This window comes from Mirounga leonina, unplaced genomic scaffold (assembly GCF_011800145.1).
Source record: "Mirounga leonina isolate KUSES-001 unplaced genomic scaffold, KU_Mleo_1.0 Mir_376, whole genome shotgun sequence".
Lineage (NCBI taxonomy): Eukaryota > Metazoa > Chordata > Mammalia > Carnivora > Phocidae > Mirounga > Mirounga leonina.
Window position 1 is genome coordinate 6,982,473 of NW_023270718.1, and position 12,421 is coordinate 6,994,893.

At 39.9% G+C, this 12,421-nt stretch overlaps 1 protein-coding gene across 1 annotated transcript in view; it reads right to left on the minus strand.

Moving 5' to 3' along the window:
• Positions 1-359: 359 nt before the first annotated feature.
• LOC117997781 (zinc finger protein 677-like) overlaps positions 360-12,421 on the minus strand; it is a 16,086-nt gene continuing 4,024 nt past the window's right edge. Inside the window, exons 2-3 of the mRNA XM_034986143.1 lie at positions 9,097-9,262; positions 360-2,301 (exon numbers count right to left, since the gene is read on the minus strand). Coding sequence (XP_034842034.1) covers positions 389-2,301; positions 9,097-9,262 — 2,079 coding nt within the window. The 3' untranslated portion in view covers positions 360-388. The remainder of the gene's footprint in view (positions 2,302-9,096; positions 9,263-12,421) is intronic.

The window sequence follows — 12,421 nt, forward strand, 5'->3', positions numbered from 1 at the left end:
TCAGTTGGTCAAGCGACTGCCTTCGGCTCAGATCATGATCCTGGAGTCCCGGGATCGAGTCCCACATCAGGCTCCCTGCTCAGCAGGGAGTCTGCTTCTCCCTCTGACCCTCCTCCCTCTCATGCTCTCTGTCTCTCATTCTCTCTCGCAAATAAATTAAAAAATTAAAAAAAAAATTCTCTGATGTATATATAGCGTATTGTGAAAAATGGTTAATTGATTTATGCCATTCATTACATTTCTAAGGTTCCTCTTCAGCATGAATTCTTTGGTGAATCCTGAGGTCAGACCATCGTCGAAAGGCCTTGCCACATTCAATACATTTGTATGGCTTCTTTCTAGGATGCATTCCCTCATGACCCCAAAGGTGTGAACTTTGATAAAAGCCTTACCACACACATTTGTGTGGTTTCTCTCCAGGATGTATATTCTGATGTCTTATGAGGCTTGAATACTGCTTAAAGGCTTTGCCACACTCATTACACTTGTAAGGTTTCTCTCCAGTATGAATTCTCTGATGAATTGTAAGGTTTGAATTTTGACTAAAGGCCTTGCCACACACATTACATTTATATGGCTTCTCTCCAGTATGGGTTCTCTGATGTCGAGTAAGGCGTGAACACCAGTTAAAGGATTTGCCACACTCATGACATCTGTAAGGTTTCTCTCTTCCATGAATTCTCTGATGATCCCCCAAGCTTGAGCTTTGAATAAAAGCATCATCACGTATGCTAGATTCATAATGTTTCTTTTCACTATGTATTTTCTGATGTCTAGTAAGGTGTATAAGTTGTGTATATGTTTTATCACATTCATTACATTTATAAGGTTTCTCACCAGTATGTTTTTTTTTATGTTTAGTTAGGCTTGAACGCACAGTAAAGGCTTTGCCACATTCATTACATTTGTGAGGTTTCTCACCAGTATGAATTCTCTGATGTTCCACAAGACTTGAGCTTTGGATAAAAGCCTTACCACATTCATTACATTTGTATAGTTTTTCTCCAGAATGGATTTTCTGATGTTTCACAAGGCTTGAAATGTGGATAAAAGCCTTGGTGCACATAGTACATTTGTGTGGCTTCTCTCCAGGATGTACATTCTGATGCTTAGTGAGGTGTGAGCATTGCTTAAAAGCCTTGCCACACTCATTACACTTATAAGGTTTCTCACCAGTATGAATTCTTCGGTGAATCCTGAGGGTAGACCACTGCCTAAAAACCTTGCCACATTCAATACATTTGTATGGTTTCTCTCCAGTATGAATTCTCTCATGATCCCAAAGATATGAACGTTTGGTAAAACCCTTACCACATTCATTACATTTGTAAGGTTTCTCTCCAGTATGAATTCTCTCATGACGCCAGAGATCTGAACATTTGATAAAAGCCTTACCACATTCATGACATTTGTATGGTTTTTCTCCAGTATGAATTCTCCAATGATTTGTAAGGTGGGAATTTTGATTAAAGACCTTATCACAGATATTACATTTATACGGTTTCTCTCCCGTATGGATTCTCTGATGTCTTGTGAGGTTTGAGAACTGCTTAAAGGCTTTACCACACTCATTACATTTGTAAGGTCTCTGCTCAGAATGAATTCTCTGATGACTAGTAAGGACTGAATGATGGCTAAAAGTCTTTCCACACTCATTACATTTGTATGGTTTTTCTCTAATTTTTGTTTTCTGGTGCTGTGTGAACAATGAAGGAAACATAAAAACCCTTCCATATTTATTACAAAGGTTGGTTTTGACACTAGGAAGAAATCTTTGAAGTGGCAAAACTGAAGAACAAGTTTTGACAGACTTCTCAACTTGATCACATTCATTAATTTTCTCCTCAGTTTGAAGTCTCTGCAGTTCAACCAGATGTGACTGAAAGGTTAATCCAATTCTATTTTCAAAACATTTTGTATACTTATTTCCTGCATAGACTATATTATTTTTTATTTTTAACAAATTTTTTACTAATGACTTCCCTTGTTTAAAATTTTGATATGCACTTTTTCTTAAAGAAACACTCTGCTTTATCGGTAAATTAATCCAGGATTTGCTGTCTTGTTTATCTTTTCTACCAGGGAGATTTACAGTACCTGTCACAAGCACTCCTTTGGAATTTCTTTCTTCATATCCACACTTACTCTCAAATTCATACATATTTCCCCAAACTTCCCTGAAGTCAAAATCCTCAAGGCCATGGCTTTCATGTCTTCCCAAGACCACTGGTTGGCATAATTCTCTGTTACTAATTTCTTTCTTTGGTAGTAATTCCTTGATCATGAATCTAGCAGAGCTTTCTGAAAGATATAGAAAACCATAGTCTTCAGTAAGTAGAGTTGCAAAATGGATATTACACTAAAAGTAATATATTGAAGAGATAATAACTTCTCAACCAAAGTCTGCAAATGTTTAAGAATGCAAAGTGAATAGAATCCTTTAATAAAAGATGACATGTATTTCAAATTATTTTAAGGGAAACCTACTTTCTTTCTCTGTTTTTGTTTTTTGTTTTAGAGGGGCAGAGGGTAGCGGAAGGAGGGGCAGAGGGAGAGATACAGAGAATCTTAAGCAGGCTCCACACCCAGCATGGAGCCCAATGTGGGGCTCAATCTCACAACCCTGAGATCATGACCTGAGCCAAAATCAAGAGTCAGACACTTAGCTAAGCCACCCAGGTACCCCTGTAAACCTGTTTTTAAACACCCTATGACCAAATCATTCATACTATGTAAATTTACATAAGTTCTGCAAGAAAGGGTATTCTTTGACCACCACACCAAAACACACACCAATTGGCAGTAGACAAATGGGTGTCTCATATTGAAAAGAAAACAGATATTGAGGGGTCTGGGTTGTACAGTTGATTACGTGTCTCTTAATTTGGGCTCAGGTCGTGATCTCAGAGTCGTGAGATCGAGCCCCACAAAGGGCTCAGCATGGAGACTGCTTGGGTTTCTCTCTCTCTCTCCCTTACCCCTACCCCCCCTTTAAAAAAAAAAAAAGGAAACATATTATACAAATGCATATTTACGGCATAATTATTATATGCAAATAAATGCTGAAGCGCAGCTATATATGAAGTAATAAGATTTTTTTTGGACAAATAATCCATTTAAAAAATTAATGAGGGGCGCCTGGCTGGCTCAGTCAGTAGAGCATGTGACATACCAGGGTTGTAAGTTTGAGCCCCATGTTGGGTGTAGAGATTACTTAAAAAAAAAAATTTTTTTTTTTTAATTAATAAGCTAAATACACGGAAATTATGAATTCTAAAACTAAAGGGGTAATAGGAAAATCAAGAAGAATTTAATACAACATCATTGGAATAACAAAATATTCTGAATATCTACTCTAAAGCTATCTATACTCTATGCAGAATAGGCATTTTGGAACATTAACAATTGGTGAATTGCAGTCATATTCCAAACTAGATGCTAAAATCCATAATCTGTAAATGACAAGTTATTAAATGAAATTTTTTAACTAAACCAAGGTAAGTCCCAACAGGTAAATAATAAGTAACCACAATTACACAAAATTATAGACTGTGGAATTCTAATGATTTCTCACTTAAGCACAAGAGAAAGGACTTATAGTCCAGAAAGAGCACACATGATGAGAATTGGAAAATATGTTAAGAAAAGCTCTCACATATTCCTAGCAGTCTAAGTTATACACATGTCCACTGGCTTCTGAAATACCAGTTTTCAGATAGTATTATAAAGAACTGGGTAGGGGTGCCTGGGTGGCTCAGTTGGTTAAGCGACTGCCTTCGGCTCAGGTCATGATCCTGGAGTCCCTGGATCGAGTCCCGCATCGGGCTCCCTGCTCGGCAGGGAGTCTGCTTCTCCCTCTGCCCCTCCTCCCTCTCATGCTCTCTGTCTCTCATTCTCTCTGTCTCAAATAAATAAATAAAATCTTTAAAAAAAAAAAAACTGGGTAAAAGTAACAGCATGAAAATCACTGAGTATCATAAGTGCATCTCTCCATAAAAACAGCAAGTAAGTTGGCAAAAACTGTCAGAATCAACTTTATCGGAATTCTGGAAACTAAACAAAGGTTTACAGCAAACATGTAGATATTTAAGAAACAGGCAGCTGATCTCAGTTGAAGAGCTTCTGATATTTTAACTTCCCCTGGCCCAATCCCATTCTCTCCAGCATAGGGGCAGCCCATGTTCCTGGTATAGGTCTCCTGTACTGAAAGTGGCAGAAAAGACTTGATTCTCTAAGAACTGTGGCTTTTACTTTGACCTGCCTGGTGGCTCACTGAAAAACTGGCTCAAAAAGTTTTACCTTTACTTTGCTTATTAATTCAAGAGGTGCTATAGGGCTGGGGGGTGGGGGGCGGGCAGCATTTGACAAGCACGTTTAAAGGCAAATGTATTACCAGATGACACTTGGGGCAAAAAGCAGACAAACTGAAAAGCCAGGGAATAAGGGCTGGGGAGTGAAATGCTTTGGGGAATAAGGACTTTGAAAGGCTGCCACACGTTCCTAGGAATCCAAGTCACGCACATGCTCAGGGCTGGATCAATGCTCAGAAAACATATGAGGCAGCCCTATGCCTCACCTCCTGCTAACCTTCAGGCTCAGCAAAAGCAGAAGGTAAAGGCTAAGGCATCGCTGTAAATTGCCAAGCTGAGTTTCAGATATTCCCAAACATACAGAATCTATTTACAAAGACTAGGAGTTTTTTGCTTTTTGGTTTTTCTGATTCCAGGTGTTTGAGAAGTTCTGTGTTAAATCACTACCTGACCACTAAGCTAACCAGAGACCTGAGTGGCCACACATGACAAAGAATACAGACTTCACAAATCAACTCCAAAAAATTACTAAACAAAACAACTACAGTAAGCAGCAACATCTAATGCTGGGATGAGGGTGTGGGTGGAGGAGAATGTGACTTCCAGAGCTGTCATAATATTCAAAATGTTTAGCTTTAAAGAAAAAAATTATGAGGCATGCAAACTAACAATGATGTATAGCTCTCATGCAGGAAAAAAAGCAATTTAACAAAAATTTTCCTGAGGAAGCCCAGATATTGGACTTTGCTAGATAAAGAATTTAAGTCGCTATTTTAAATATGCCGAAAGAACTAAAACGAAACCATGTGCAATGAACCAAAGGAAACAATAAGAACAATATTTCCCAAAATAGAGAATCAACAAAGAGACAGAAATTATAAAAAGGAACCCAAAAAGAAATTCTGGAGCTGAAAAGTACAAAAACTAAAATGGAAAAGCCCTAAAGGAGTTTAACACCAAACTCAACAGGCAGAAGAAAGAACTAAGAAACCTGAAGATTAAGTCAACTGAGATTATCCAATCTTAGCAGGAGAAAGAAAAAAGAATGAAGAAAAATGAATGGAGAACAAGAGACCTGTGGGATACCTTCAAGTGTACCAACAAAGATAATGGGAATCCCAGAAAGGACAGAATGAAGTGGGCAGAAAAAAATATTTGAACTAATAAGGCAGAAAAATTCCCAAATTTGATGAAATACACAAACCTATGTATCCAAGGAGTTTGGCAAGCCCCGAGTGAGGTAAACTGAATGAAGCCCACAGTGAAACACTTCATAATCAAACTGTCAAGAGCCAAAGACACAGAATCCTGAAAGCAGCAATGGGCAGTTCTTTTGGTAAAAGATCCTCAATAAAACTACCTACTGATTTCACACCAGAAACCATATGGACAAGAAGGCAATGGGATGACATTTTCATAGGGCTAAAGATAATTAACAGTCTACTACGAATTCTATATACTTCAAAACTATCCTTCAAAATAGAGGATAATTTAAAACATTGCCAGAAAAAAAACACAAAAACGGAGAGTCCCTTGCTAGTAGACCAGTCCAACAAAAATGGTAAAGGGAATGAATGTCTCAGGCTAAAATGAAGGAAGAGACAATAACTCGAATCCACATCAAGAAATAAGGAACAGTAATAAAGACAGTACATAGGGGTGTATAAGGTTAGTATTAGTGTATTTTTGGTTTGTCATTCCTCTTTTTCCCTATTGATTTAAAAAACAAAGCTAATTTTATTATTTTATTATTTATTTATTTATTTTTTAAGATTTTATTTATTTGCGAGAGAGACAATGAGAGACAGCACGAGAGGGAAGAGGGTCAGAGGGAGAAGCAGACCCCCCACTGAGCAGGGAGCCCGATGTGGGACTCGATCCCGGGACTCCAGGATCATGACCTGAGCCGAAGGCAGTCGCTTAACCAACTGAGCCACCCAGGCGCCCAACAAAACTAATTTTAAATCTACGTTGATGCCCCAAAGACACAGATATAGTGAAAAGAAGGGCCATATGCACCCCAACGTTTACAGCAGCAATGTCCGCAATAGCCAAACTGGAAAGAGCTGAGATGCCCTTCAACAGATGAATGGATAAAGAAGATGTGGTCCATATATACAATGGAATATTACTCAGCCATCAGAAAGGATGAATACCCAACTTCTACATCAACATGGATGGGACTGGAGGAGATTATGCTGAGTGAAATAAGTCAAGCAGAGAAAGTAAATTATCATATGGTTTCACTTATTTGTGGAACGTAAGGAATAGTCCGGAGGACCATAGGTGAAGGGAGGGAAAAATGAAGCGGGGGGGGAAATCGGAGGGAGAGATGAACCATGAGAGCAACTATGGACTCTGAGGAACAATCTGAGGGTTTTAGAGGGGAGGGGGGTGGGGGGATGGGTTAGCCCAGTGATGGGTATTAAGGAGGGCACGAACTGCATGGAGCACTGGGTGTTATATGAAAACAGTGAATCGTGAATCACTACATCAAAAACTAATGATTTATTGTATGATGACTAACATGACATAATAAAATAAAAATTAATCTACGTTGATGGTACACAATATATAGAGATATAATTTTATGACAGTAACAGGAGAGAAGGACAGAATATAGAGGAGCCAAGTTTTCATATAATACCTAGGACATATTGTGGGTTCAGGTCTAGGGTAATGCAATATAGTGAATCTAATGAATTTTTTCATTTCCCAGTGGCTGTACTATGAGACAAAATATACTTTAAAAATTTTTATGAGACAAAGGACAATATATACTTAAAAGGATAACTCATTAAGGAATTACAAATATGAACATATACACAAGCGAACCCCAAAATATATGAAACATTTATAGAATTGAAGGGAGAAATAAAAATAGTTCTAGAATAGTGTTTGGAGACTTGCAGAACTCACTTTCAAAAATGGAGAGTACAGCTAGACAGAAGTTCAGTAAGGACACAGATGATTTTAGCCCGACTATAAACCAATGAGTACTGACAGACATATGTAGAGTACTGCACCCAGTAAGAGCAAAATACATTCTTCTCTACATGCGTGTGAAACATTCTCCCGGACAGACCATATATTAGTCCATGAAGCAAGTCTCAACAAATTGAAAAAGAGTGAAATCATACAAATTATTTTCTCCACAAAAGAACAAAACTAGAAAATGAAGAGCTGAAGTAAGACTGGAAAGCTAAAAAATACGTGAAAATTTTTAAACTCTCTTAAACCAATGGGTCAAAAAAGGTATCACAAGGGAAATTAGAAAATACTTTGAGAGAAAAGAAATAAAACCACAACATAGCAAAGCTTACAGCACAGTGTGGTGTGGACATGCTTATACCCCTGCTGAGAGAAAGCAGTGTTACTGGTGGATCGAGAGACCCACCCCACTCCCCGGTTAGACCCTCTCTCCAATGTGCGGCAAAAGCAGAACTGAAGAAATGGCTGGGGGGCCTGAAGAGGCAGAGAGCTCTTGGGCCCCAGATGCTGATGTTTTCCAACCCGAGAAGAAGGTCTCCCAAGTACACAGAATGGGATGGATCCTGGAAAAGGCCTGGTGCCAGGACTGGGGAGGCTTCAACTCTGACCCGTGTGGAATGGGAACGAGAATGGGACGAGGCTAAGGAAGAAAGAGGACCCCTTAAAACCAGCCTCCCAGTGCTCCTTAAGGTCAAGGGACCAAAGAAGTCATAGGGGCATGGGGCTCCGGGTGTAGAGCATACAACTCCTGATCTCTGGGTTTAGGTTTGAGCCCCACACTGGGTGTAGAGATTACTTAAAAATCTTAAAAAAAAAAAGGTCATAAGGGCATATAACAGAGGGCCACAGGTCATGATAAAGATTTTGCTTTGGTCTTTGCATGAGCTAGAGGTTGGGAGGATGCACTTCCACATGTCTGCAGAAGGGAGTGACAAGGGGAAGGGAAATAAACTTTCCTCTAAGAGCTAGTAAGAAGGAAAAACTCTCCCACTGGGAGAAAGTTGCCCAAACACTATTAACACTCTCTGCCCTTCTGAACTCTTGCCTGTCTTCCCACCCACTTGGCTTTTTCACTGTTTTAACCTTGCTCTCCACAGTCTGGGGCTCTTTCCCTTGCTCCAAAATAAAGATGATATTCAAGTCAGGAAGAGGGATTCCTGCTTATAAAAAAAAAGGAACATGATGTGCTGTGTCTTTTCCAGAATAAAATTCCAGCCCTTTGTTCAACTGAGGAGAGAGGATGTTACAGATGTGTCTAGAAAAAATTTTTCACAAACTTGTTCAGTCTCTCCTGAATGCTTAAGGGATGTTTTTAAAGCATAGATATCCAGCTCTCTTCCAAGAACTACTGAGTCAAAAGTACAGGGATAAAAGTGGATCTAGAATCAGATATTTTTTTAAAGTTTGCCATAACGGGGGTGCCTGGGTGGCTTGGATGGTTAAGTGTCTGCCTTCAGCTCAGGTCATGATCCCAGGGTCCTGGGATCGAGTCCCGCATCAGGCTCCCTGCTCAGCGGGGAGCCTGCTTCTCCCTCTGCCTCTCTCTCTCTCTCTGTGACTCTCGTGAATAAATAAATAAAACATTTTAAAAAATAAATTAAAAAAAATAAAGTTTGCCATAAGGTTTTGTTGTTACTTAGCTTCTGGAAGCGTCACTAATCTAGGATGGAGTGGGAAGATCATCTGAAGAAAGGAGGAGGTGAAGGTCTAGATGCTGCCTCATAAACTTTTTCATTTCAGAAGGTACAGGGCCTCAATCTCAGTCAAGCAGAGCAGGGGCTCCTAAGAGACTCACTGGGGCAGATCCCGACTTCTGGAGGAACATTATCCTCACCCAGGGAGACCAGGTTCCTGTAGTTCTCCACCATCACGTCCCTGTACAAGGCCCTCTGAGCAGGGTCCAGGCACTCCCACTCCTCCTGAGAGAATTCTATGGCCACATCCCTGAATGTCATGCGTCCCTGAAATGAAAAACACATTTCACCAAGGAACCTTGGGGAGAATTCTCATGTTCACACAAAATGTGAGCAGGAAAGGGATGTCAGGATTGATTCAACTGAAATGAATGTTTGGACATCATTTTGAGCAAGAATAGATAACTGTGAGCAATTTATATATCCCTAATTTTGTTTTATTATGTTTTTCCATCAGAGGATATCAGATCTACTAAAACACTATAGATTTCCCATTTTTGTGGAAAATAAAAGAACTATATAAATGAAAAATGTCCAACACACGGTTTTTTATGTGGACATGGATATTATGTTCTCCACACTAGTGACAGTTCTACACACCTAGAGGATCTAGAGCACAAGAGGCATCTTCAGGTGTGACAAATGATCTGCAAAAATACAAATTACATGTTTCCATTTAAAGTCAGACATTAAACCATTATGGAGTTGATTAGCCAAATGGAGTTTATTCTACTAAAAAAAGAAACCCCAATTCATGAGGAAGAACTTCACTAATGTTGTACGTTAATTTAACAGATTAAGTAGGACACAGATTGATCACAGCAGCTCTTGGAAGAAATACTGGATGATTAAAAATCATGGCAAACTGGACATTTAAAAACCTGTTATTGAGCAAGACCATTCCACCAAGCATCACAATCCATAGTGAGCACTGGCAGCATTTCCACCACAGGTGAGACTGAGGCCCGTGGGCCAGCCAGGTTCCTACCAGTCAGCACTGCATGGTATGCCTGAGGCCCGACCAGGTGGCGAGTCACCCCTTCCCATTAGCAGTTGTACCGGGACCTCTATTTGCAAGACATTTCCCAGCCTATGTGAAGAGAAAACTTTACTGAAAGACAGAACAAAGACATCAAAGACTGACAAGCGTAATTCTTACTGGAAGATGTGGTGACATAAAGACCTCAGTGATTTAGAAATTCAAAGCAATTCAAATGCAGAAGAAACGTGGGACTTAAAAGGAAAAAAAAATCTCCATCATGTTGAGGAGAAATAATTTTGAGAAGAAAAAATGGAGAGCCTTGCCAAATGACACAGGAACCTGTTAATGTGTGTGTGTTACATGAAATTTTTCAATCAATGAAATAAATAGCTACGAGATATACACTAAAAAGCCAAATCAAAAAAAAAAAAAAAGCCAAATCAAAGAGATTATTTTAAACAAAGGAGTACTAAATGGAACACAGTACTTTGAGATTATGCTAGGTGAGGTCTTCCAAAGTAAGATCAGAAAGCAGAGGGCAAGAAGGATTTAGGTTTCACTGCAAAACACTGATAATATAAGAAAGACACAAGCCTGTATGTAAAGAATTAAACTACAAAATATAAGATTGCTCCTAAAAATGGGGCACCTGGGTGGCTCAGTTGGTTAAGCGACTGCCTTCGGCTCAGGTCATGATCCTGGAGTCCCGGGATCGAGTCCCACGTCGGGCTCCCTGCTCAGTGGGGAGTCTGCCTCTCTCTCTGACCCTCCCCCCTCTCATGCCCTCTATCTCATTCTCTCTCTCAAATAAATAAATAAAATCTTAAAAAAAAAAAAAAAGATTGCTCCTAAAAATATATCAAAGGAAAACAGCAAAATATGAAAAACCATGTTTTATTCCACAAAAATAATGAAAGTTACAAGTAGGTAGAAAATGGAAATACAAGGGATTGTCCTTTCCCCCGCAATTTTCAAAACACAAAGAGATTATGGTACCAAGTTTTGCTTACATGGGGCGGGGAAGGGGGGGAGGTGGGAATCTCACGTGTTGTTTTGGGACAGGGTACTTTGCAGCTTTAGGAGACCACATCGGACAGAATCTGTCCTTGTATAATGCACTGTCCTTAACCCGGTAATCACAGGTCAAGAGAAATCCTCAGACATCTGCAGAGAGGTCGGTCTGCTCATACACAGCCACTGTGGCATTCTTTGTATCAGTGAGAAATGGGAAAGTCCCACGTGTCTTCACTAAGAAAATGCTCCAGTGAGGATTGAAGAGCAAGCTATGTCTGTGTTTATTAACAGGAAAACAACCTCTAGACATGCTGTGTACATTTTTTAAACTTGCAGAATAAAATGTTACAACAAACTTCATTGAGGAGTTTCTTCTAAAATTTTATAACAATGTGTAAATGCATTTTTACAAGGTTTGGACTGACTCTTGCCACAGAACTGACAACAGTGGCTCCCCACTGAGACACAAATGGGGGAGGACACGACAGGGAGGGGCGTCCCCTTCCTGTTACATCTTAGTGCCTAAGCTGCTGCTTTGTTAGTTTAATCAGTCAATCAATACATCTATGCATACATGAGATTTTGGAAATAAAAGAGATATAATACTTAAAAATAATGGTGGAACCAGAATTTGGCTACAGCATCTCTGAGGGCAAAGAGTAAGTTCTATGCTACACATCTTGGCTACATTGCGACCATTTTTACCTAGAACATCTGCTGCACAAGAGTTGCTACAGGAATGCCATGGTCAATGTGGGACAGATGTGCTGAGAATGATTTTTAAAACCTCTTACTGTTGGCTATTTAGGTTGATTCCATATTTTAAAGCCAATTATGGAGGAAAAAAATCCTATTGATACCTACTTCTGAACTTTATTCTAAATCATTAGTATTTTAGAACCAGAAACACCATGGTTCACTTGTTTAGCTCTGAATGCATTATAAAGTCAGGCAGAGCTGATTTCCTCTTATCGAGCTTGTTTTCCAGAATTTTCCAACTATTCTTACACATTAATACATGACTCCCACAAGTAGCTTCTTTGATCCTGGCTACAGAGAGCTGACAGTGCATCCAGATGTAGCCCCTAAAACAATCCCTGCTGCCCAACCATACTGACACCACGGGGCCCACCCACACCTGTCTCCAATCCACGCCTGGTGTAAAGCCCATCAGGATGCGCCCGGGGTGGGGGGGCGAAGGGGGGCTCCTCAAAGGCTCCACGTCACTGGGTCACCATGAGATGCAATCTAAGTGGAGAGGAGAGGGACTGAGGGAAGACCTGGGGGAATGTGGACAGACACAGCTCAGGCGGGACACTTCAGAGAAGATCAGCGAGTCCAACAAGGGCACAGCAGGAATGAGAAGAGAGAAAATCAACCAAGAATATGACTTTACCTGACAAACAGCCATTCCTGACTCCTCCCTTTCC